Raw genomic sequence first — 26717 nt, 5'->3', positions numbered from 1 at the left:
CCTGTGTTCTCCCGCCTCATCATAGGACGCTTCGTCTGAGTGGCTCTTGCTGCTTCTTCCAGGCACTTTGGCTGGAGTTATCGATCTCGCCGTGGACTGGATGACTGACTTGAAGGAGGGGGTCTGCCTGTCCGCCTTCTGGTACAGCCATGAGCAGTGCTGCTGGACTTCCAACGAGACCACTTTTGAGGACAGGGACAAGTGTCCCCTCTGGCAGAAATGGTCGGAGCTGCTGGTGAATCAGTCGGAGGTGGGTTTCTGGGCAGGGTCCTGGCTGGGAGCCCCTGCCGCTCCGCAGGCCCGTTGGAACAGCCCTGGGCCTTCTGTGGCTGCTCGTGCTTCCTTCCAGTGTCTGTTCTGATGACCGTCCTTGGCTCAGTCCCAGTGCGCCTTGGCTTCCTCTGGCTCTGATGCGCAAACTTGAGTCGGAAAAGCTTTCCCTACTGATTCACGTGCACCATATATGTATGTATTTGTAAAAGTCTTGTTTTTTCTTCCCGAGAGGGATGTGCTGACTGTGCTGAAGAAACAGGGCTGCTTTTTATACCTTCCGATATGAAAAGAAGTTACCTTTTTTTTTTTTTTTTTTTTTTTTTACAAAAAACAGTACCAGCTTTAGTGAGATACGATTCACATTCTACACGGTTTGCCCGTTTAAAATGTTAAGGGCCCTGGTTTTTAGAAGATTCAGAGTTGTGCTGCCGTCACCACAATACAATTCTGGAACACCTTCATCATCCCAAAAGAACCGTTGTACCCATTGGCAGCCACTCCCCATTCCTCCCAACCCACCAGCCCTAAGCAACTCCTGATCTCTTTGTCTCCAGCTGGAGTCCTACACTGTGCGGCGTAGAGTGCTAAAAATAACTCTAACTCAGTGTGCCCACTTCTTTCACTCAGCATCACGTTTTTCAGGTTCATGCTATAGGATAAATTGCTGTTCCGTTCCTTTTTGTGGCTGAATCCTATTTCACTGTATGGCTTGACCATACTTAGCCACTCCGTAGTTGACGAACGTGGACTGCTTCCCCTCTTGTGCCGTTAGGAATGATTTTGTTTTGAGCGTTTGTATACAGGTTTTTATATATGTTTTTCGTGACCTTGTTTTTCATCTCTCTTGGGGCTCGACTTAGTTGGTAAATTGCTGTGTCCTGTGGTAACTCGGTGTTAAACCTTTGGAGGAGTATTTTCAAGAGTGAGTTCCCCATTTTCCAACGCCACCAGCTGTGTGTGTGGGGCTTTCCGGCACTTGTGATCGTCTGGGTTCGATTCTAGCCGTCCTAGCAGGTGTGACGTGCCACCCCACTGTGCTTTAAGTACTCGTCTTCCAAAGCATTTTAAGAGCGCATTGCTGAGGATGTTTCTGGGCCTTCTCTGATAGGAGGGTCCAGGTAGCTACAGACTGGGCACTGGCCTTCAAGGCCCTTAGAGCTTCCCATCTATACAAAAGTCTTCATTCAGGAAAAGGGTTAACTTGTAACTGAATTCACGGGCCATTACAGTGACTGTGGGTCATGGACAGATCGGAAGCCCAGGTGGGGCAGGGCAGCTAGGTTGGCGAGATTCACATGAGGGGTAGTGCGAGGGTGTGTTTTTAGACGATGGGTGTGGTTTATCCCTTTTCTCCCCTCTACCCCATCCCCAACCACATGCATCCCCACCATGGACTTAGCCACAGCTGAAGATGGGCCATTTGGCTAAACCTCTTCCTCAGTAGAATTGAAAATTGATTCTTTCCAATCTCAGAAGGAGACAGGGATCTTGAAATCTCCCATGTTCTCAGTGCTCTCCATTTCTTCCCAAAATAAATTCTCTACTTGGGTTGATGGGAGTGGACAGGCAGAATTGGCTGGATACCATATTTTATTTCTTGTTCCTACTTACAATACGTTTTTTTGTTGGGGGGAATATAGCTCTTCATCTTTTCAGCCGTTTCTAAGATTTATACTTTGATTCAAAGAAGAGCTGTTAGTAAGAATGAGAAGTTATTTTTACTCTCAAAAAAGTACGGTTTTAAGTGGCTGAAACGTATTCCTCAGTCTGAGCGCTCTTGCACAGGGTGTGAATAAAAGTGATTGTCAAGGCCAGAGCAGTCTCCTGGAATGTGGTTCGGCATTTCCTAGGCGCACGTATGGCCTTCTCGATGGCCTGACTTGTCGGTGACCTCGCTTTCCCTCGCCCCTCACTGGGCTAACCCAGATGGTGGCATGAAGCTGAGGCCACCGGAAATGTCCCCGTCCCGCAGACCAGGTCCTCAGGGTCGAAGACCCCAGACTGCGTGTTCTTCATTCATCAGATAATTTGGAATAAGTGGTTCAGTGCATGAACCTGCAGGAGAAGCTCATGTTTTGCCCTCGAAGTGCCGGCCAGCTTGCCCAAACACATTTTGCGCCCCCCCCCCACCCTCTGTGTCTGACTCGGCAGCCCTGGGATAGGGCCTCGAGTGTCTGCATTTCGCCCACGGGGCCTGGACCACAGCGGGATACGGGGCTGCCACTGGCCTACGGGAGGGCCGAGAGAGGCCAGTGCACCGCGGATGGGACCAGACGAACCTTCCAGGGGCTCTGCGGCAGAATTTCCGGCGTCGCACTGTTCATGATCTGCCGGCGTCGCACTGTTCATGACCTTCAGCGTGACCGATGAGGCCAGCTGCAGGCCCTCTGCCGCACACTCGCAGGCGGAGCCTCCCCAGGGGGAAGGCAGGTGCAAGCAGCTCCCAGAGGCCCCCGGGGCTGGGTCGGTGTGTACCTGCCAGCGCGGTGGCAGCCTCTCTGAAAACCGACACCGGCCTCTCTGGGGACATGGGGCCAGCTGAGCAGCTGTCCCCGGCCAAGGCCCTGCTGTCCCTGAGGAGAGGGTGGGCGGGGGTGGTGCTCTGCCTTTGCTCACGTGTCCTTTCTCGTTTTGTGCGTGTTGTCCAGGGCGCCAGTGCTTACATTCTGAATTACCTCATGTACATCCTGTGGGCATTGCTGTTTGCCTTTTTGGCCGTCTCCCTGGTGCGCGTGTTTGCGCCATACGCCTGTGGCTCCGGTATACCAGAGGTGAGTGGTGGCCTAGTTTCTTCTGTGCCGGTAATAAGAAAAGCAAATGCTTAGGTGCCCAGCATGGTCCCGAGCATTTGCTATGTGTTAACTCGTTGAGTCCTTACAATGAGCCTGTGAGGTGGGTTCTGCTATTTTTCACTTGATAGTTGAGGAAACTGAAGCACAGAGAGGTTAAGCAGCTTGCCTGGGGCTGCACAGCTGGTTTGCTACAAGTTGAACCCAGCCGTCTGGCACCAGAATTTATGCTCTGTGTCAGGACTTAATGCTCTTTCTCTTCTCAGATGATTAAATTCTTATCTTTGCAAGCCAGGCATAACTCTCAAAGCCTGTGCAATCAGTTCATTGACCCCATACCTAAATGTGGCCCTTCAGGAACTTGTCAGTGCACCTGTGACATAATGGGGAGAAGGCAGTAACGGGGGTTTGTCGCTCAGAATGTTGACTGATGAGTCAACCCTCTTACGAGCGAACTCCCTTGCCACTTTTCCTCTTCCTGGTGACAGGGTAGTAGCAATCTTTAAAAAACTTACTTCCACAATCAGGACATGCTCTGTGAACGCACCCCGGAGTTCAGAGTTCTTACGTTGTCTAGCACTTCCATGTAACGTGAGTGTGAGGGAAGTGACCTCATCGACCAAGAGGAACGCTTGTGATCAAACTTCAGACCCAGGAGGATCTACCAGCTAGAATGATGGTAATTGAGTGAGTTCCCCCAAGAGCCCAGACAGTGAACATTTTAGCCAGAAATAAGTTTAAAAGTTCTTTTTAAAAATTATTTATTTATTTATTTATCTAAGAGAGAGAGAGAGAGATCACAATGGTAAAAATGCAGATTGAGAGAACACTGATTTTTGTGTAACAAATGCTCTAGTTTAAGCTCTATGAAGCACCTGAAAAGTGTCCTTGGACTGGGGAGTTAGAAGTAGGCAAGGGTGTCCTTCCTGCCGTCGCTGTCAGCTTTGTTGGTAGAACCACTGTGGACTCTAAGAAATCACGTTCTCTTAAAACTGACTTTGAACCGATGTTGCAGTTCATTACAAAAAGCAAGCGCTCTCGCAGATACTTACTTGCCAGGAAGGTTTTTACCTTGAACATCTGCGGGTTGGAAAACCACCCCAGTACATGCCACGAAAGCTCTGCCTGATTCAGTCTCTGTTGGTTCATACGAATCAGGTGATTAGGCTTTGGCATTTACTGGCAATGAATTTGCTTTCTTTAGTCCCTAATGTGATCATGACAATTTCATAAAATCATTATAGCAAATTACCAAATACCTGTTACATTGTTCATTTCACCGCGTGTCACGGCTGGCAGAGGCTCAGGTAATTTAGATGCTTGTGATCTTCTAAATGGTATTACACTCTCAACTGTACCCTAGGGTCCAAATCTACATTAACTAACTGACAAAAAATTATAGATAATTTTATCCGAGGCAACACAAAAGGGCAGGACTGTGGCAGGCATAATAAAACATCCCTTAAATAAAGAGATCTGAGATCCCCCGAGCACTGGCTCAAATAAGCCCGCTACCCCTAGTTAAAGACCTGCCAGTCTGCCATTAGTTAGGGGCTAGTTCAGGAAACACCGTCCGACTGTGTAGCTAGAAGACCTCACTGGGGCTTCATAGGAAGGAGCTCGTTGCGTTCTTTGGAAACGTGTGCTTGCACAATCCCTCGCTTGGTATTTCTCCGTGAATTAAGAAACAGATCTCTATCAATAATGCCGGAGATGAAGGTACTCCACTCAGGAGCCTGACGCGAGGCTCGATCCTGTGACCCCGAGATCAGGACCTGAGCTGAAAGAATCAGACACTTAGCTGACTGAGCTGGCCAGGCGCCCCCCGCCTTTAGAAATTCTTAAGGTTCGCTATGCATCAAATGGTTTCAAGTTACTATTCATATGGTATGTTATCATAAATTCTGTTAATATAAAATTACAGTCAAGTCCAGAACTAAAGTAGCTTCTTTTCTGTATGATCAAACAAGTCTAGCGCTGGTGAATCAGTTCCTTTCCTCGCTGCGGCATCCAAGCGGCTCACTCACTCCCGTTCTCCATCCTCTTGCAGATAAAGACCATTTTGAGCGGCTTCATCATCAGGGGCTACCTGGGGAAGTGGACCCTGCTCATCAAGACCGTCACCCTGGTGCTGGTGGTGTCCTCTGGCCTGAGCCTGGGGAAGGAAGGGCCGCTGGTGCACGTGGCTTGCTGCTGTGGCAACTTCTTCAGCAGCCTTTTCTCCAAGTACAGCAAGAACGAGGGCAAGAGGCGCGAGGTGAGCAGGCTGCACTCCCGTCCGCGGTGATGGCCTCTTCTGGAAGCCCCCTCCCGGCTCACCTGCTCACGTGGGTCTGCACAGCAGGGCTGGGGGCTCACACAGAGCTCTTTGTCCCGCAGGTGCTCTCGGCCGCTGCCGCTGCCGGAGTCTCCGTGGCCTTCGGGGCTCCGATCGGGGGTGTGCTTTTCAGTCTTGAGGAGGTGAGAAGGGGCAGTGGGTGGGGGGGCGGATCTGCCAGTTTGGGGGGCTGAGGATGGCTACCACAGAGGTAGTGACAAGATTCCTGCCGCTCATTAAGAAGCCGCGATTTTTACTGTTAAATATGTTTTCAAGTATTATTTTAAAAATCGCCAATGTAATTATTATTATTATTATTTTTTTTTTTTTTTGGAAGTTTGCAGTCTCTTTCTCCTAACCAACTTAATGAGGCATTTCTGTTTTTGACAACCCAAACGGATCTATTCCAGGGATCAGCAAATGTTCTCTGCAAAGGGCCAGAGAGTAAATATTCTGGGCTCTGTCGGTTTTCCGGTCTCGGGTCGACTACTCGGCTTTGTGGTTGCAGTGGAAAAGCGTCCACACACAACACTCACACGAGCGGGCATGGCTGCATTTCTTTTTTTAAATTTTTTTTTTAAAGATTTTTATTTATTTATCTGACAGAGAGCAAACATGGGCGGGGGGGTGGCGGAGCGAAAGGGAGAAGCAGACTCCCCACTGAGCAAGGAGCCTGACTCAGGACTCAGTCCCAGGACCCCGGGACCATGACCTGAGCCGAAGGCAGGCACTTAACGACTGAGCCACCCAGGCACCCCTCTGGCTGCATTTCAATAAAACTTTCTTTGTGGCTGCTGGAGTGTGCATCTTATATAATTTTCACATGTCACAAAATATTGCTTTTGACCATTTCAAAGCTCACAAAATATTTCTTTTTGACCCCCAGCATTTAATAATGTTAAAAAAAAAAATTCTTAAGTCATGTGACATACAAATACATTCAGCAGGCTAGGGTTTTCCTACCCTGACCGATTCCATTTTATTCTGTAGAATCAAATCCAGAGGTTTATTTGCTTTTGGGAGGGTCTTTGTGACATAAATAGAATTAGAACGAACTATTCCCATTTCTTTTACAAGAGCTCAAACACATCTGGAGTAGTATCTGCTCCACTTTAAGACACAGAGTCCTTTAAATGTCTTCGTTGGTGCGTCCTGGTGGTAATGAACCCTAGCCCGAGGAAGTCGGTACCGCCCGTCTTTGGTCTGAGTGCAACCGTCCCACTAAGCGCCATGGCGGGGGGGCTGCCGATCACGGGCTGGGGGCTCAGGGCAGCTCTTCCTTCAGCCAGCCTCATGTCCTCCTTGTTCGCCCCAGGTCAGTTACTACTTCCCCCTGAAGACCTTGTGGAGGTCCTTTTTCGCGGCCCTGGTGGCAGCCTTCACGCTGCGATCCATCAATCCTTTCGGGAACAGCCGCCTTGTGCTCTTCTACGTGGAATATCACACGCCCTGGTACATGGCTGAGCTCTTCCCCTTCATCCTGCTCGGGGTCTTCGGCGGCCTGTGGGGGACCCTCTTTATCCGCTGCAACATCGCCTGGTGTCGGAGACGCAAAACCACCAGGCTGGGGAAGTACCCGGTGCTGGAGGTCATTGTGGTGACCGCCATCACCGCCATCATCGCCTACCCCAACCCCTACACGCGCCGGAGCACAAGCGAGCTCATTTCCGAGCTGTTCAATGACTGTGGGGCCCTCGAGTCTTCCCAGCTCTGTGACTACATCAACGACCCCAACATGACCCGGCCTGTGGATGACATCCCGGACCGGCCGGCCGGCGTCGGGGTCTACACGGCCATGTGGCAGCTGGCCCTGGCGCTGGTCTTCAAGATCGTCATCACCATATTTACCTTTGGTATGAAGGTCAGTGAAGGGGACGGAGGGGCAGGGCAGGGGTGGGGGGACAGGCACCCTCCTCTTCAGGAGAAAAGGGAGAGGGGGAGGGAAACTGACCTTTACCAACTCTTTTCTCACACTGGGCACTTGACATTCTTTTTAATCACGAAGATGCAATGCTTTTGATAAACAGCGCGCCTGGGAACCAGACTGTAATCACTGTACAAGTGAGCAAGTGAGGGCTCAGAGTCTGTCATTCATGTGTCATGAGCACCCAGGAGCCGAAGCAGAACATTTCGAACTCCGAGGAACCCCTGTAGTGTTCTGCTACTCTTGCTTTCTGTGCGGGACTTTCATGATTTGTTTCATTTTAAAAAGGCTAAGCAGCTGTGTACTCGAGTGGGTAATGGTCAAACAGAAATCTGAATTTTTGCCTTAGGGGCGAAGACGGGTGGACTTTATTAAACAGCCAGCTGTCTCCCCTTCGCTGTCTTCCAGCAAAGGGGTTGTTTGTGTGTCCAGGAGAGATGCCAGCAGCCTCTTGTGCCCACCGAGAGGGGTCTGCTTTGCAGTTATAGGGAGTTAAATGACTAGGAATTGGGGGGCCACTCAGAGCACCATCCCAAAGTCTAGAAATCACCCTCGAGGATCCAGACTTGCCTGGAATTTGGTTACAAATCCACTTGCAGCCTCAGATCGATGACTGTCCTGGGCCACTGCCAGGCGGGATCGGCGATCCCGTGCAGTCTCCATGAACACGGAGGGTCAGACACGCGCTCTGGCCCACGTCCGATCCCCGGAGAAGTGAAAATGCGTTTCCACGCAGCAAAATGTAAAGCGCGCCGCCCCCAAGATCTTGCCGTTTACACAGTCCGGTTCTTTGCTGCCTTTCACCGGCTTGAACATACTCAGAATACTTCTGGGAAAGTACTTCATTAGGAAGGGGGGACGGCCCCCGTCTCTCTGACAGGTGTGGCACCACTGTGTCCTCATGGGGACCGTGAGCCCGTGGAAAGCTTCCGAAGGTGCTGGGCAGCCGCACCGGGCTGCTTGGTGTGACCCGTGAACAGTCGCACGCCTCCCTTTTCCATTCCCCTGCTGCGGCTTCACGTTTAATGGTAAAAGCTCGTGTGAATGACACACAGGGGAGAGAGGAGGGTGAGTATTTGCGGGGGGTCATCATCCTTGAATCCCCAGCAGGAGAAGTAGGCCAGGTTTTGAAGGAGAGGTAGCAGAAGTGTAAAGTCGCGTTCTGTCTGAGTCACAGTAGCTAGGACTGACCAAATGGGTTAAGCCACTTGTCCTGTTTGGTCCACACTGCTGACCCTCTGTTCGGAAGCGTTGCGCCCCTCTGAAGACCAGCAGGGCGCAAGCCCGTGGAGGGGGGGATTGATCACCGGGAGCGGGGAAGCGGGGCTGCGGCCTCCTTCCCTCATACTTCCCTTCCCTGTGTGCCCCCCGGAGATCCCCTCAGGCCTCTTCATCCCCAGCATGGCGGTGGGAGCCATGGCCGGCAGGATGGTGGGAATCGGCGTGGAGCAGCTGGCTTACCATCACCACGACTGGATCGTCTTCAGGAACTGGTGCAGGCCCGGAGCGGACTGTGTCACCCCCGGACTTTATGCCATGGTGGGAGCAGCGGCCTGCCTAGGTACAGCCCCGGCTGGGGCGCAAGGGAAGGGGGGCCAGGCCAAGCGCCGCCACCAGCCGCTCTGGGTTAGGGCACCGGGGAGAGGGAGGACATGGCCTCGAGTGTTGGCTTTCCCAGGACAGGCTGTGTTGTGTTGCTGTCACATGTAAGGCCCTAAATCTCAGTGGCTTATCACACCGGGGCTTGTAGCTTGCTCGCGATACGCAGTGGGTTCTCATTATTTGCGGAGCCCACGTTTGGGAATTGGCCTCCTTGCTAAAACCTGTGACCCGTAAGTCAACACTTGGGGTGCGTTTGCTGTGTCATCCTCAGACACACGCAGGAGCAGCAGAAAGTGCGAGGTGTCTAGTGTGTGTGCTCCCAGCTCCGGGTGAACGAGGTGGGGAGGCCTGCCCTCTTGTCACAGCTCGGTTACTCTACACACGTGGCCTTTTTGTGGTCTATCTACTGCCATGTGTTTTGCATTTTGCGAATGATTTTGTTGTTTTAAATGGCCCCCAGCCATAGTGCTAAATACAGTCTGTCTGGGCATCATACGTACAAGAAGGCTGCGATGTGTCTTATGGAGAAAATAGGAGGGTCACAGAAGTCTTCTCACACAGGAGTTTCAGTCTGCGGGCTGTGCGTTCAGTGTTCGTGAATCATCTATGTGTGTTAAAAAAGGTTTCTTTCAATAGAAATACACAGGAAGTAAGGTTCTGTATTGGTTGGTCGACCAAAATGGTGTGAGCAGAAGCTTATAGAAACCCAACCTTGTGTTTTCCCCAGAGCACTGATTCAGCATTTGCTCCTTCCGTATTTGTGGCAACTTTGTAGATCATGGCTACCATGAATAATGAGACTCGACCCTGTGTGTGCGTGTGCACACGTGCGTGTGTTCGTGTAGTGGGAGTGGTTGGAAGCTTCTCTCCACTCAGTCATTCAGGGCCTGGGTGAGGACGTGGTCTCCACCATGTTGCGGCCACGCCTTCTAGAATACTGGTTTTCAACCTGGGGCAGTTGTGCCTCTCGGGAACACTGGGTGACAGAGGGGACATTTTTGGTGGTCACACCTATGGGGCGGTGCAACCGGCATCTAGTGGCTGGTGGCCGGGGATACCACCGTAGAACACAGAACACCCACCTGAGTTGTCCTAGTGCCGAGGTCGAGAAACCCCAGTTCAAGGTCACTGGAAGACTCGTAGGAGTTGGAATGGATACCAGGGGACCCACAGTTGGGTCCCTCTCCTGTCCATAGCCACTAAGAATCTCTGCGGTTTCCCAGCTTACGGGGTTCTGGAACAGAACCACATTCACTGTGTCAGAGCCCTGCCCAGCCCACTCACCCGAAAGCCAGGCTCGTGGTCTTGGGTGAAGAGACAGCCCAGTTGTCTTCTCACCAAAGAGCCCCCCAGGCAGCTGTGACTACGGCCCCCTGAGGTTGTGCTGCGTTCACCAGAGCTTGGCCGGCGTTCCAGAGGTCTGTGCTGGGCGACATGCTGGACTGTGTCTTTGGAACAGGTGTCTGGAGGCTTTAGAGGCAGCTTGTCCGTTTCCACAGTTCATGCCCTCCTGAGGGTCTGGAGTTGAGTTTCAGAATTGTATCTTGTATTTGGCTGCAGGTGGAGTTACCCGGATGACGGTGTCATTGGTGGTCATCATGTTCGAATTAACGGGTGGTCTAGAGTACATTGTGCCCTTGATGGCGGCAGCCGTGACCAGCAAATGGGTGGCCGATGCCTTTGGGAAAGAAGGCATCTATGAGGCTCATATCCACTTGAACGGGTACCCATTTCTGGACGTGAAGGACGAGTTCACCCACCGCACGCTGGCTACCGACGTCATGCGGCCGCGGCGGGGCGAGCCGCCTCTGTCCGTGCTCACCCAGGACGGCATGACCGTGGAGGATGTGGAGACGCTCATCAAGGAGACCGACTACAACGGCTTCCCCGTGGTGGTCTCCAGGGACTCCGAGCGCCTCATTGGATTTGCGCAGAGGCGGGAGCTGATCCTCGCAATAAGTGAGTAGAGGGAGGGAAGCTCAGGCCTAGGGATGCGTGCACTGAAAGGGAGGTGGGAGGTAGGATTCCCGAGAGGCCTGGGTGTGAGCCACTCAGAGACCTAGGAAGAAGGACAGCGAGCCTTGGAGACCCCCTTCAGGCTGGAGTCCTGCTGGCGCACGTGAGGTGGCAGGGCAGGGACCAGCAGAGCCCCCACCCTGTGTGCGGGCCGGGTCGGGGCCATCCTGTGCAGCCCGCCTGCTGCCGTGATCTCCCCAGCCCAGCGTCTCATGGCGGAATGGGGCCCTCGACATGGCTTGTGTGGTTGCTTGATGACTTTCCCGCGTATCCCATCTCCCAGGGCGTACAACAAGTTCACCGGTGGGACTAGCTGGGGTAGGACTGCCTGTGCCCTCACCAGACGACCCTTTGCTTATCCCTGCCCTCGGTTAAGGATTTCTGAGGCTCCCTTTCAATTTCTAAAATCTTTTTGTGATGTGGAATAGCCTTTCCAGTATCTTTGAAATACCTTCATCAAAGGCTCTATAAAAATCAGTTTGGGTAAGCCATATCCTCTCGCCTTAGCTTGTTGCTCGAACGGATTCCCCTCCCCTAAGGCAATAACTGGGTTTATATTTTGGACCCGACGGCACACTGGTGCGTCTGGGCTCAGCCTGTGCTCACGTCCTGTGGGCATAAATATTGCCTTCGAAATAACGAGGTTGGTTTTAAGCTGTATGAGCAGGGTTGGGTTTGTTTTTAAAATAATGTAATCAGCAGCCTTGAGAAATTTATTCAGTCCCTAAGATCTTTTAAGCAAAAGCTGAAATTTAAAGACTAAAGTGATGTCGCCGGACCCATTCCCTGTTGTGCAGCCCCGGGCGCACCTGCTACGAGACAGCTCACTAATTTCGCTGAAACCCATTACTGTAATCAAGTGGGAAGCGGTAATTGTCATCAGCCGGTTAGTGCAGAAATCTAAGCTTGCAGACGGAGGCGGGCTCTTAGAAGCGATGTTTGGAATGTCTAAAGAGGCAACACGCCGTGTAAATAGTACCTGTGCTTTCAGCCAGACCGATAATAGTGTAGAAGCTGCTGTTTATGTGGTTTGTGGAAAGGCAAGGAGTGTTTCACTCTAAGCAATCAGAAAAGCTGTTTTCTCGATCTATGGAAATAGAAGAGTCCCTGTATCCTGCTGGAGAAATGTGTGACCTGTATTTGCGGAATTACGTGGCCTTTTGTGAATATAAAATATGACTTTAGCATTTAGCTAGTGACTATCTCATGCTGGTTTCGTTTTCAGGGGAATTAGGAGCAAAGATTATAGTTCAGTAGAGCCAAGATGGTTTGAATAAGAATGGTAGATGGGGCAAATAAGGACTTTTCTTACACATCATGTTAAAATTGTAGCAACTGGGGCACCTGGGTGACTCAATTGGTTAAGCATCTGCTTTTGGCTCTGGTCGTGATCTCAGGGTCCTGGGATCGAGTCCCACATCAGGACTTCCGCTCAGCGGGGAGTCTGCTTCTCCTTCTGCCCCTTCCCCCTGCTCGTGTCCTCTCACTCTCTTTCTCAAAAAATAAAATCTTAAAAAAAATTGCAGCAGCCGCTCCCATGAAGCTGAAAATGTTATTTTCCAGCCATCTCTGGAATGCCAAACTGCAGCCAATGTCCTCATCAGGGAGCGGTTAGCCCCACGTAGGACATGTGGCGCCCTTCCCCATCACGTTCGGACACATGGGGCCGCGTGTGACCCATGTGCAAATTCCCCGTAAATGAGACCCTGCCTCTCAGTGCTGTTTGCAAATACAAGGCTCTTTCTGTGCTTAGCAGGGCTCAGACTCTTCCAGTCTTGAATTCTGCAATTAGGTGAGGATGGGTTCCGAGAGGGCTCAGCGGGAAGCCGCAAAGATGATTAAAGGGACGGAAAGTTAGAGTCACAGGCAAGAGTTAAGGGGAACCCTCATTTTTTTCGTCTGGTGGGTGATTTAATGATGATTCTGCAGCATGTGGAAGATGCTTGCTTGCAGAAAGGGGTCTGTGACCAGAACTGAACCTCTTGTCAGAGCTGTTGGAAGGGCTGTTGAGGGATAAAGCGGTTTCTTCCTGGGAGGGCTGTTCCTGACCCGCACAAGCCATGGAGAACAGTGCTGTCATCTGCTGCCTTCTGCTGGGGCTTGAACACATGTACAGAGGGACTTCTCCGGGCTGCTGTCTGCTGTAGCATATCGTAGAATCATCTAGTTGTTCTTCGAAATAGTTTTTATTTTATTTTTATCACATTTTTTTTGGTGCCAACTATTGCTATATAGTTTCAGTTTTTCTCTGCAGCCTTTTTAGTTAATGGCGTCTGTTACATGGAAGCATTTTTGATGGACAGGATGAGAGTGTTTTCCCAAGTCGGGCTTCTCAGCCTTCACGCTATTGACACTTGGGGCCGGATCGTTCTTTCCTGTTGGATGCTGAGCAGTATTCTTGGTCTCTGGCTGCTAGCTGCTGGTAGCACCCCCGTCTCCTAGTGATGACAACCAAATATAGCTCCAGAAAGTTCCAAATGTCCCCTGAGGGTCAGGGCAACCCTGCTCCCAGTTGAGAACCATTGCTCTAAAAGCCACAGGACTAGCTACTGCATATGTGATTATTTCCAGCCTTCAAATTCCTCGGTGTATCAGAGTTTGTGAAATTTAGTTTACCGGCACTCTGTGCCTGGTGTTGTCATCATATTGTCCACTAGAAAGTGGAAAATGTACCTCGTTCTTCAGGAGCTGTGGCCCCTGATACTAGCTCGGGTAGAATAGATAACAAAGCTCTTGTATTAAGAATAGCTTAATTGATCTTTAAAGCAATTAAAAATGAAGTTTATGACATTCTTATGTATTTGCTTGTTTTAAAGATTTTATTTTTTCATTTGAGAGAGACAGAGCGAGCACAAGCAGGGGGAAAACCAGAGGGAGAGGGAGAAGCAGACACCTTGCTGAGCTCTGAGCTTGACGTGGGGCTCGATCCCAGGACCTGGAGATCACGACCTGAGCTGACAGCAGACGCTTAACTGACTGAACCACTCAGCCGTCCCTATTTTTAAAGAATTAATACATATTCACAGAATATTGGGGAAATCAGAAGCAAAAGGGAAAATAAAAAGAAGCACCCACTTTCTCAACAGCATAGAAGGCCATGGTTAACGTTCTGGTGCATTTCCTTCTTAGCTCATGGGCCTGCTACATACGTAAACATTGGGCCTTTTGGGGGGGGGGGTTCTTTTTTGACTCTGGCTTCCGTGAGTCCCTAGGGCCTGGGAATCTACGCTCTTGTAGCCCCGGATCATCCCCAGGGTGGGGAGTTGTTTTAAGCTTTCCAGCACGATCTATGTATGTCTTGTGCAGCCTCCGTGTGCGGGCATTGTTCTGGTCGCTGGGAGGGCGGGGAGCAGGAGCCAGTGACCGCCCTCTGTGAGCATGCGTGCTGGCCTCTGTTGCGGGCCTCGTGGTGACAGATGGAGGTTTCTTGCCCCAGTTGGGGCTACATGGTTGGCCCTAGCAGAGGGCTGCAGAAAGCTTTCTCGCTGGTCCTTCCATTCATCAGTTTTTGGCCTGTATGTAGCCCGTTGGAAGCGTTCAGCTAGGTCTTGGTAGGACAGTTCCAGAGCGGCCTAGCAGAGCCCTTCCAGAGTAGCAAGGAACACGGCCTGCATCTCTGGCTTCGAGCCCAGCTGGTGCCATCGATTCTTTTCGGCAGCGAACAGCTCGTGGGCTTTCCTTCCCGGGGTCTTCCCTGTGAAACGGGCTGTCCCACACGGCCGGAGGGACTGAGCACGCGGACATTTAGTAGAACCACTCGCTCATTCGTTCCCCTGTTGACTGATTCATGCACGCGTTTGGCAAGCATCTATTGTGTGCCTCCTGTATACCAGGCCTTGTCCAGGCCCTGGGAACGCACTGGCGAGCCGGGAACTGGGCATTGCCGAGCTAGCTGCTGATAGGATCGGGGCTTCTAACCCGATCAGGACACTTGGAGGACACGGAAGGTGGTTCTCTATTTCGACAGGTGGACTGATGGTCACTCAGTTGTGTTTGGTCTTATGAGGGGCTCAGCAAATCCTCGTTTCAGTTCTTGACTGAGGTCTGTGGCTTGATCCAATCCCAGTGAAGACCGATCCTTGATCCAGTCGCCCCGATGGTTGAAACGGCTGGGTTCCTGTCACGTGGGACTGCGAGAGCATTCTCGGGCTGCGACAATGAGCCGTGTGTTGCTAGTCACCAACGCACCTCAGGGCTCTGGGCCAGAACTGTCTTGATTGAGAAGAGAGATGGGCAGCGCGTACCATGCAGTGTCCACACTTGAAAAACACGTCGTGCCTCTGTGTCCTCTGGTATTTGTGGTCGAATCCCAGCCCATTTGCTGTAACCGCATTTCCCCTGACCCACATAATGCGCCGGCATTTGCCCAGCGGGCCCACGGTATCTCTTTTAAACAGAGACCCTTTTTCAAACTCAGCTTGACCCCGAATGCTGCCAGTTTTCCATTAGAATACTCAGGCAGTTCGAATTTTGTTTTTCAAAGAACAATGTAGGTGAATAGTAGTCTGTGAGAAGGCCAGAGATGTATTCTAGAAACCAGGATCCATTTGAAGACAAGCCTTACTTGTACATTTTTCCTAACCTTTTCCCATGAACCAAAAGAAAGATTAAAATTCCAACAGAAGGAAAATTGCCTTGGAGAAATATCTTGAGACCGATGGATTTATTTCACGTGTGACTTAAAATAGCCTGGGTTTCTAGTACTGCATAAAGCTGTATTTCTAATGAGTTCCTGTTACCCTACTTTTCTTCGGCTTGCGTTTGCATGTCCTTGCCTACAGATAGAAAGAGCCTCATTGTTACCATAACAGTTTTACTATCTTTCTTTGAGGAATCCCCAAAATGATCCATTTTTAAGAGAGGCCATCCAGGAGGTGGGGGCATGGTGGCTTTTCTGGAGTTATTTCTTTGGTCCCAAGGGCCATATTTGGAATTAAGCTGCAGTCTACAGCCATACCACCCTGAACGCGCCCGATCTCGTCTGGAATTAAGCTGCATTTCTGGGCTGTGAGCCTGGGATGGCCCTATTGGTTTTTGTTCCTTTCAGGATTCATAATGCCATTTGGGCCAGTTAAAAATTAGTTTGTAAAAAAAAAAAAAAAAAGAAAAGAAAAAAAGAAAACTTACTAAGGTCGTTGGGCAGCAAAGTGCGGTTTCTTGTCATGTCCGACTTGAGCCCATGATGAGGGAGTGTTAGGAAAGCAAGGGTGGAGGGCCCTGGGCCTTCTGGGTGTCCCCCAGCCCAGGAGGAGGTAGTACATCCTCCCAAAGAAGTCGCCTTGCTCAGGCCCACGCGTCAAGACTTTGGCGACGATCGGGTCACAGCAGAGGGACCCTCACATGGCGTTAGCTTCAGAGAGATGCCAATTTTCCAGACGTTTGGCTGAAGCCCTTCATTAAGAATGTGGCATTTGCCCCCCGAACCCCTCTCTGTGGGATTGTGGGACGCGGACAGAGGGAAGGCCGCTGCTCCTGAGGCGGGGGCTGGAGGCAGTTGCGAAACAGGGGCCTCTGCGTAGCTTATTGTTCCCGCTCACCCATTCCAGAGAACGCCAGACAGAGGCAGGAGGGCATCGTGAGCAACTCCATCATGTACTTCACGGAGGAGCCCCCCGAGCTGCCGGCCAACAGCCCGCACCCCCTGAAGCTGCGGCGCGTCCTCAACCTCAGCCCGTTCACGGTCACGGACCACACCCCCATGGAGACGGTGGTGGACATCTTCCGGAAGCTGGGGCTCCGGCAGTGCCTGGTGACGCGGAGTGGGTGAGTGTTCCGGCCGGACTCCGAGGAGACCAAGATGAACGAGTCATGGTCTCGTCCCCGGGGGGCCTCGAGGGGCAGCCGGTGCGAGGGGAAGGTGGGAGAAACCTGCCGGCGCGGCTGCTGGCCGGCCCCAGGCTGAGGGTTGAGTCAAAAAGGGGAGGAGCCGAAGGAGAAGGATTTGGGCAGCTTTTCTGCTCCCCCCTGCCCTGGGTGGCACTTGGCTCGGGGAGAAGGGACAGCTTGTTGTGCTGTCACGGGGTCTGGCATGCCTCCATGTGCTGGTGCCACGCAGAAGCGGGCAGTGAAAGGCACAGGCTCGTGAGAAAACGAGGGCGTGCGGGCACGCGGGGCGGACGTCACGGGGCCCGGAGCACGGCCTCTGCACGGTGCCTGGTTAGGAGCTACGGAACCGCTACGAGACGCGGATCACTGTATCTTAAGACGCGCCGAGGGTTTTTGCAGAAGCGGGTGTCGTAAGGGCGGTGGCTTGCGGGCTGTGTCCGGTGGAGCCCACATCGGCCCTGGACTGGGGGCGCTGGCGGCCGGTGCCGTCTAAGGTCACACAGAACTTGACTCCCCCAAAACCCGACTGCGGGTAGCCTACTGTTGACCAGAGCCTTACCGATAACGTGAGCAGTGCATTAACACGTATTTCGTCTGAACATGTATTACACGCTGTAGTCTGGAAGCCAGAGGAAATGGGACTAAGAAAATCATGAGGAAGAGACAGTTCATTTACAGTACCGTCCTGCATGTTTCGAAAAAAATTTGCATGTAGGTGGACCCATGCGGTTCAAACCCTTATTGGTCAAGGGTGGCCTGTATTCCCGTGCCCCTGGGTTCAGCCGGGGCAGCTCTCGGCAATCACCTGGAATTTCTCGTGGATGACGTGACCCATAAGCAGATGTGAAGTTCACATCATGCTCGGATCGTTCCCTGATACAGCAGTCGGTTCAAGACAACCTCTTGTTTTCAGAACAGCTGTCCCCGAGTTGCTGGGAGATCTGGTGGCCCCATGGCATTGTCTCTGCGGTGACAGAACTACATTTGCTTTGTGTTACCACGAGCCAGGAAATTAGCATTGCACAGACTGAAGGCTCATGGTGCTGCAAGAGGTGCCGTGCCCCGGGGCCATTCTTTGGGCTCAGAGGTACAGCCCAAATCCCACGGCTTCACAGGCCTGGGTAGAGGAATAGACTGGCCCAGTCAGGGTAGCCTGGAACCTTGGGTTGTCCGCCCAGCGTGTTCTCTGTAGGCTGACGGGGCTGCAGGGACGCTGATACCCTGTGTCGAGGCCTTAACTCTCTAACGTCAGTTACACTGCGGAGCCTACCGTCCGGCTTCACCGAGCACTTCTCACCCAGGGTGATGTTGCCCCCCAAGATGGTGGGTATCCTTGCTAGAGAGAGGGGATGCTCCTCGCCCTTCGAGGGTAGAGATCGGGGATGTTATTCGGAAGCCTGCTGTGCACGGGGTGGCCCGCATTGCATCAGAGACTCACTGGCCCGGAAGGTCACTTGCTCTGAAGCTCAGTGACTGTGGAGTAGGTGCCCATGAACATCCAAGTGAGCCCACCTTACTCCCTTGCTTCCTTCCTGCCCTCCTGGCTGTGCGGGGGGCCGAATGTGTGCACTGACCCAGAGAACCCCGAGCCTGCGCGCCAGGTGTCCTCAGCTCCAGCCATAGCGGGGGGCGGGGGTGTTGCACATGGTAGGGACTGTCGGTAAGCGACGAATACAAGTTTGGGACTGGAGATCGCTTCTGCTGGTGATTTTTATTTTTATTAGCTAATTAATTAATTTGTAAAAAAGGTTTTATTTATTTATTTGAGAGAGAATGAGAGAGAGCATGAGAGGGGAGAAGGTCAGAGGGAGAAGCTGACTCCCCAAGAAGCTGGGAGCCCGATGCGGGACTCCAGGAGCATGACCTGAGCCGAAGGCAGTCACTTAACCAACTGGGCCAGCCAGGCGCCCTATTTATTAATTTTTTCGCTGGTGATGTTTAAAGGTATTCATTGGGTCACGGGATCCCCCAGAGTATTAAAGCTCCAGGCTAAACGTGGAGTGCCGGGGCCAGTGCAGCCACTGATCCCTCAGCTGGGGGTGGGGCCTGTGAATGTGTGTTTCTAGCAAACACCCAGGAGCTGCCGCTTGCTTGTCCCGGACTCCACTTTGCAGAATGCCGAAGCCTATTTACATACTTGAATTTCCAGCGCCCGGCGTAACTACCACTGTGATCACCCGCGGCGTCTCAAGTGCGTCGCCATTTCTCTTTTCCTTTAAGAAAATAATCATCCAATGTCAGTTATCATTGGAATTTCCAGTTCTGGCAGGAAATTCTGCCCTTACCGCCTGCTCACACCTCACGCAGCCCCATGAGGTTTTCCTGTGAAGATCTGGGTGCCGAAATTGGCTCCGAATGTTCTGCGAGAAAACAAAATCATACTCTCTCTCGCTCTGCATATTTTAAACAAACACAGATGCTGATGCGTTACTGCTGGCAAGGGAGCCCAGTCTGCGGGGCTTTCATCTCCTCGGGCTCACGGCCAGGGCCGCCGTGGCCTGAGCCAGCTTGCGTGTTTGATGTACTCCGTCACCATGTGCCTTCCCTGCTCGCGGCGAGAGCCCCGGCTTGTTCTGTGGACCTGCCTCGGCGGCAGGATTTCTTGGGGCCTGGGCCCCAAGGTCATGGCGAAACCACGCCAGGAACCACAGAAGGCTTTGTCCCCAGGAGGCTTGAGTCTCCGGAGCCTCCAGTGGCTAAGGCCGTATTGCATTTCGGTGGGATTCTCCCCACAGAGGCTCTCGAAGGCCAAAGCGGGCGCAGGGGAGGGGGGAGGTCGAATCAGCTTTCCCCAGGCCTGCTAGTTGGGCCCCCAGGACTTGGACGGGGTGGCCTTCTCAGAAGAGCCCAGCTGTTCTAACTGGATATGTTCATGGCCACGGACTGGCCATTTGTCATTCCCTCTATTCACTTGAACTGCAATCCAAAGGGGCCAGAAGGTCAGACACTCGATTTACAGTAAGTGCCGTCCCACCACTACGATCTCTGCCGGCTTGGACGTTGTCCCCTCCCGGGTGGGTGTTCAGCCTTCCTCTTTTGCAGTAATTGTTGTAGGCCAAGGCACAGTTTATGCCCAAACCCGAGACCGCTCTGAGTTCCTGTTTCCCCAGAAGCATTGTGAGCAGCTCGACGTTCCGTGTTTCCAGTTACAGAGTTTGAAGAGGAGGTCGTCCACGCTGCCCCGGGGGGATGAAGGGCAACCAGACCAGGCTTCATAGATCCAGGAGGGGTGGTATGTGTCTGTGTGTGAGTGTGTTTGTGTGAGTGTGTGTGTGTGTGTGTGTGTGTGTGTGTGAGAGAGAGAGAGATAGCAGAGTCCTCGTCCCTTTGCCAACACTAACAAGCCCTAGTTTTTCAAAGTCACATTCGCTTCAGCACCATCTTATAGGGTGTCTCTCTGAGACCTGGTGAAGGCTCAAAAGTGTCCAAAAAATAATAAAGCCGAGAGCTCGTCATCTGCTAGGAGACATGGACATAACCCAGTTTGGGTGGCTTGACCCCGGTATTCTAGAGGGCAGGGCCCTGAGCCAGGCTTTCAAGGAGAAAATGGCAAAGGACAAAAGAGCGGTGTCAATCGGGAGGCTGTTGGCTAGTTGGCGATCGCCAGCAGGAGACCCCCCCGCCTTTCCCCCCACCTACCCCTTTCCCTCCCACTGCCCCCCCAAGCACCGCAGAGACCCGCCCCTTAGCTGCCCCGCCCCCCCCACGCACCCTGCTGCTCACCCCACCTCCCATTTCTCCTCTGACCCCAGCTCCTAGTGGTGTATTACAGGCCCATGTTGGTCGCCTTTGTACTGTCCCTTTTTTTTTTTTTTTTTAATTTTAAATGCGATGGAAGAACTGTCGTGGACTGAATTGTATCCCCCCAGATTCATATGTTGAAGCCCCCCAGTCCACCCGTGACTGGATTTGGAGATGGGGTCTTCAATGTGGTAATTAGAGTTAAATGAGGTCCTCAGGTTGGGGCCCTAATCTGATAAGACCGGTGTCCTTACAGGGACAGGAAGAGGCAGCAGGATGTGTGGGCCCGGCGAGAAGCCAAGTGAGGGCTGCGAGCCAAGGAGAGAGGCCTCTGGAGAAACCGAACCCCCCAGCACCTTGATCTGGGCTTTCTGGTGTCCAGGATTGTGAGCGCAGTCACCACCCAGCCCGTGGGGCTTCGTTGCGGCCGCCTGAGCTGAGTCAGGACCCCGACTCTGTGTGGCCACTTTAGTAGAACAGCGTCTTGTTTGATGGGACATCGACAACCTTACTGTATTCTGATACCCTCTAGAAAAGTCCTTAAAGTAACATATGAACACAGTTGAAGCCAAGTAGCTCTGAGCAGCTAGAACAGAGAGTGATGCCCGGTTCTACCCTTCCGCGCTGGCACCCCTCTCCTTTCAGGGGACTACTTTTCTCCCACAAGGGTTTGTTTTCTTTAATTAATAGAATATTTTTAGAGCAGTTTTGAGTTTATAGAAGAATTGAGCATGAAGTACAAGGTTCCCATATACCCTTTCCTGTCCCCTCAATTTCCCTTACTAGTATGTTGCATATGTTACATTTGTTGCCTTTGAGGAACTGATACTGGTACATTAACTCCCGTCGGTTGCTTACCTTAGGGTTCGCCCTTGGTGTGGTACATTCTGTGGGTTTTGATAAATGGAGAATGACCTGTATGCACAGAGTGGTTTCTCTGCCCTAAAAATCCTCTGGGCTCCGCCTCTTCGTCCCTCCTTCCCTCCCCCCAAACCAGGCAACTACTGATCTCTTTACTGTCTCCATAGTTTTGCCTTTTCCAGAGTGTTCTAAGAGTTGGATGTGGCCTTTTCAGACTGGCTTCTTTGGCTTAGTGACCTGCATGTAAATTTCCTGCATGGCTTTTCATCACTTGACCGCACATTTCTTTATTAGCGCTGAATAATGTTCCATCACCCGGAGGGCCACAGTTTAGGAATTCCTAAAGGAATTAAGGACATCTTGCGTGCCGCCAAGGTTTGGCAGCTCTGAGTGGAGCATACATCTTCTAAGAGTTAAGGAAGTTACTTTATGTCACCACTAAAGTGTAATTATAGAGTATTAACAGTGACTCAGTATATCATTCAATATCCGATTCATATCAAATTTCAACCCAGAATTCTTTGAAGGTCCACACATTGCATTTGCTTGTTTTGCCCCTTTAGCCTTTCATCTAGGACACTTTCCTGCCTTTTTTGGTGTGTTATTTATGACACAGTTTTTGTTTTTGTTTTTGTTTGCGAAGAGTCCGGAATCAGTAGTCTCACATTGGGAATCTGTTTGATAGCTTCCCGGTGGTTTGATTTGGCTAAGTCGTTTCTGGTGATGTGCCAACATAAATGATGTCACAACGTCAGCTTTTCCAGCTTTGTTGGTGATAAGCTCTGCCACTTAGATGAGGTGGTGGGGACCAGAGCCCTCCGCTGAGAAGGGACATTTTTCTCTCTATATGTAATCTGTGGAGGGATCCTGTGAGACCAGGCAAGTTTTTTGCTTTCCAGTAACCATTCGCCCAGCGGTTTTGGAACCCATGCATGATTACTGTCTAAACTAATTATTACAAAAGGCGTTGCAAAATGTCCATTTGCTGATTCTGTCTTGCTTTGTACGTTTCCTTCCATTTCTTGGACCCTCACAGCAGAGTCATGATGCTTGCAGGATTTTGACATCCATGCTTTTCAAGTCCCCCTTTGCTATCTTCCCCTCTCCTGCAGACGTTCCTGTGAGGGAGAGGGGAACAGGCAGTACCTGCTGTCTCCCCTGGGTCAGAGGTACGCAGCTAACACCGGAAAACAATCGCTTTTTCAGGGTTGGTTAAGGGCTGTGTGGTCAGGGACAATTCTGGCCTGACAGTTTCACTACCCAGCATGCATTTCACCAGCGGCAGCTGAGTCCAGTGCAGCCCCGGATGCTAGTGTTCCCTCTTCATAGTCCCTTCTGTTGCATGGGAGATGAATTTGACCAATTTGGCCTTAATTAAATAAATCACAGAGTATATTGCATTTGTGTTTTCTGATTTGGGGGTATCTCATTATTTTACATCGATACAGAGTAGAAATCTTTCATTTTATTAACTACACATTATTCCAGGGTCAGCCTGACCCTGTTTAGTTCTCCTTCTGTTTTTCTTGGGTGTGCGGGCTACCTGGCAGACCGATTTGGCCAGTGGAACTTTCTTTCTCTAAAGAAACTGTGCACATCCCCTTCCTTCAAACCTTTTACTTTGCCGAGGGGGCATGGTTTGTCCCAGCAAGTAGTCATTTAAGTAGTTAATAAAATCAAGATTGAGGGGGCGCCTGGGTGGCTCAGTGGGTTAAGCCGCTGCCTTTGGCTCGGGTCATGATCTCAGGGTCCTGGGATCGAGTCCTGCATCGGGCTCTCTGCTCAGCAGGGAGCCTGATTCCCTCTCTCTCTCTGCCTGCCTCTCTGTCTACTTGTGATCTCTCTCTGTCAAATAAATAAATAAAAAAATCTAAAAAAAAATCAAGATTGAGTAAGGGCTGTGGGGTGTGGTTGCGCAGGTGTGTCCTGTGCAGTCTGGGGCATGTGTTACATTGTCGTGTTTGCAAACGGCACTCCTTGGGGTTGTGCAGTGTGTAGTCTAGGGCCCTTACGCAAGGAGCCCTGTTAAGAGGCCTTGTTTTTGTAAGTTGAAAACAATGGAATTTTGGAAGAGGGGTCATTTCCGTTTATGGCGAGAAATATGAATGTTAAACTTTACCCGTCCACTATGTTAGACTTAAAATAGGATCACTTGGATCCTTCTACTTGGAATTTCTGTGGCCCAGTTTTGACAAAGGCTTTCACAATTGATTTTTTCAATTGATTATAGTCCTGAAATTTAGGCGAGCATATTAGTCACTGTAGGTTTCTTGCTGTAATTAACAAGCTTGCCATCTCAGTGGCCTAACACGGTAGTGATTCATTCCCCCCCACGTCACGTCCAATGTGGGTTTCAGCAGGTATGGGCTCTCTACCATAGAGTCATCCAAGGACCCAGGTCTTTGAATCTGGTGGCTGCTAAGTCAGTCCTCTGTGATCTCAGAGTCCTTCATTGGCTCCCCTGCCTGTGGCCACCAGTTGAGGAGAGGTGACCTGGGAAGGGCATCTCTCCTCTCCACCTCCATGCCATTGGTCAGCGCTCACTAACTTGTCCCCACCCGACTGCAGGGAAAGCTGGGAAACGTCTCTCTGTGCATCCAGGTGGAGAAGGCCCTGGGGTTTAGGGCAGGCAGGAGTCAATCTTACAAAGCTGACCTCTTTTCTCTATTTTGTTTCTTCTCCAGGAGACTTCTTGGCATCATCACGAAAAAGGATGTCTTGAGACATATGGCCCAGATGGCAAACCAGGACCCTGAATCCATCATGTTTAATTAGAAACAAGGTGGCATTTATTTTGAGAAAAACACAACCGTGTCATTTTAAAAGAAATAAACAAATGATATGTTATTATCCTAACGAACGATTGTGCGCTGGGGGCAATGGAAACAAAAGCTTTGTTGGAAAGGAAGAAGGATGAAATCTTTTTAAAAAAAAAAAAAGAGACATCAATGAGTAGGCATTTCATAGCTTTAACCCCTTAGGAGTTTCCAGCTGTGTTTCTTAATGAGTTTATTAACCGCCGTCGGGGCATGGGGGTGGGTGTAAACAATTGGCTCGTACAAGGACATGGAACACAAATGCTGAGTCCAGAAATGTTTGCCCCTCGTTTTAAGGCTGATGTTTGTGAAGCTTTGAGTCCAAAAGGCAAAGGAGTAGTGGCCTGCCAGCCTCTGTTATTTCTTGGTTCCTGAAGTGTTGCTGCTATTTTGTTGAATCGGACTAGAGATATCTGCACTCGCTTTGTTGGAAAAGACAAAAGAAATTAAATCGGCACACAGTGAAAGCTGAAAGTTTGCCAGTGGGTTCACTCCCGACCATCCCATTTCTTGCTCCCGTTCTCGGCCCACTGTTTCGCTTCTCCCATCACTTTCCCAACCAACATCCAGGGTCTCCTGCGACGATGAGTATGAAGAAATCCTTTCTCTGTGCAAGGCCAACACCTTGGGACTGCATGGTGAACTCCTGGCGTGTTTAGTGCTGCCCGTATTTCCTCCCACACAAAGGGGTTCATCCTGATTTTGAGGGTGTACACACCTGCTCGTCATGTTGCAAATGTGTTGCATGTGCATTCCTAAATATTGAGCCATCCAGCACTTTCCATGGGCCATATCCTATGTGCTGCCAGCTTGTCGTAAGTGTGCTTTAATTTCCAAACAGCGTACGTGAGGGTCAAAACAGGCTGCCCCGTGTTACCACTTATTTTTCCTTTCAGATCCTATTAAATACGGCTGCAGAGAGGGTGAGGCATATAAAGTCTCAGTAGGAACTCCTCCAAATGGATTGCAAAAGAGATACTAAATTGATTCTAAATCTGTTCCATTATCTTCTCTGTAGGATGCCAAACGTCTGGCGTTAGTGTCTGAGTGTGCACTTTCCTGCTTGTACGCGGAACACAGAAGGGCAGAGTTAAACCATCGACAGCCAGTTTGAGCACTGGGCTTCTATGTATTGAACTTAATGGTGCACTTGTCTCTTTAGTCAGGACTTCAGTCTTTTCTGGGAGAAGGCCTGGAGCTGTAATTTAAGTCCACGGTGTTCTCTGTGTGAGCCTGGCCGCTCCCACTTGCCCTCTCCCGTCCATCTTGGCTCTTCCCAGCTCCCTGAGCCACCCTCACCCTGTGTGTCGTTACTGGATACTGACGGGGCAGGTGTGCGTTTGGCAGCTAGTAAGAGAAAATCCAACGGACAGTGGAGAGTTGAATGAGAAACCTGGGGGTCATGCACTGTCGACTCTCTCTGTATTATCATCAAGGATTCATGTCCTTTGGTATTGTTTTCTGCTGTCCTTTGTCCCCTGGCGTCCTTTGTCCCCTGGCTTGCCGCCTCTGAGCCACAAGGTGGTTACTGAGCTGCCGGGTAAGATGTCTGCTTCCTAGACAGGAAGAGGGAGGAGGAGGCCTGAAACAAGGGGCAGCGCCCGTATTAGGAAAGCAAAATTCCCAGAGAGGCTCAGCTTACATCCATTGGCTAGAATTCTGTCACATGACTCCCCCCAGCTGCATGTGAGTGTGGGAAGGAAAGTTTGTAGCTAGACATATTATTCCCTGAATGAAATTTTGATTCTCTTAATAAGGAAGGGGATGGGTCCTGTGGAGGGAATGCTGTCCACTGGATCGGGCGCCATCATCGTGTCCAGGTTGCCGTCCTGCCTGTCCTCCTTACCCTTTTCCTTTCCTTTCTTTCTTTTTCTTTTTTTTTTTTTTTAAAGATTTTATTTATTTATTTGACAGACGGAGATCCCAAGTAGGCAGAGAGGCAGGCAGAGAGAGAGGAGGAAGCAGGCTCCCCGCTGAGCAGAGAGCCCGATGCGGGACTCGATCCCAGGACCCTGAGATCATGACCTGAACCGAAGGCAGAGGCTTTAACCCACTGAGCCACCCAGGCGCCCCTCCTTACCCTTTTCCTTGCCGAACACTCTAGACACTCTTTTCTCACCTTATAGTTTCCCACCCCTTCTGTCAGATTTGACATAGAACTATCAGTTAGAAGCCATCATTTCTTAGCCCTAATGAAAACTTAGAAACTTCTAGTTGGTGTAAGTAAATGTACTGTTGGGTTCTCTGTTCTCTGGGTTATTAAAAAAGTTAAGTCCAACCATGCTGGCAAACTGGAAGATTTGTTTCTGTGATTGGCTGGTCTCCTCCAAACTAATACCAAATAGCCCCTTCAGTGTGGAAACACCAGTCAGTAGTAAAGTCAATCTTCGTGTCTCTTTCGCAGCCCGTGAGTATCGAGTAACAGATCCTAGTATTAGTGTTGTTGCTGGGGTTTCCATGCAACATACGCAAGTGAAGCTGGGTTCTTCTGGACTTTAAATCCTAAAAGGTCTTAAAGATGGCTTCGTGTTGTTCCCTCTTACTCCCACGTG

General features: G+C 50.9%; 1 protein-coding gene across 4 annotated transcripts in view; it reads left to right on the top strand.

Annotated features, from left to right (window-relative positions):
• Positions 1-26359, top strand: part of CLCN4 (chloride voltage-gated channel 4) — a 56585-nt gene extending 30226 nt beyond the window's left edge. For all 4 annotated transcript variants that reach the window (XM_047715742.1, XM_047715743.1, XM_047715741.1 and 1 more), the window contains 9 exons: positions 63-250; positions 2922-3044; positions 5113-5319; positions 5442-5522; positions 6695-7240; positions 8678-8864; positions 10466-10864; positions 16468-16684; positions 24034-26359. In XM_047715742.1, the coding sequence (XP_047571698.1) occupies positions 63-250; positions 2922-3044; positions 5113-5319; positions 5442-5522; positions 6695-7240; positions 8678-8864; positions 10466-10864; positions 16468-16684; positions 24034-24124 (2039 nt within the window). In that variant the 3' untranslated portion in view covers positions 24125-26359. The remainder of the gene's footprint in view (positions 1-62; positions 251-2921; positions 3045-5112; positions 5320-5441; positions 5523-6694; positions 7241-8677; positions 8865-10465; positions 10865-16467; positions 16685-24033) is intronic.
• Positions 26360-26717: the final 358 nt, after the last annotated feature.

The sequence above is a fragment of the Lutra lutra genome, chromosome X, assembly GCF_902655055.1.
Source record: "Lutra lutra chromosome X, mLutLut1.2, whole genome shotgun sequence".
In the NCBI taxonomy this organism is placed as follows: domain Eukaryota; kingdom Metazoa; phylum Chordata; class Mammalia; order Carnivora; family Mustelidae; genus Lutra; species Lutra lutra.
This window is presented reverse-complemented; position numbering and strand designations above follow the sequence as displayed.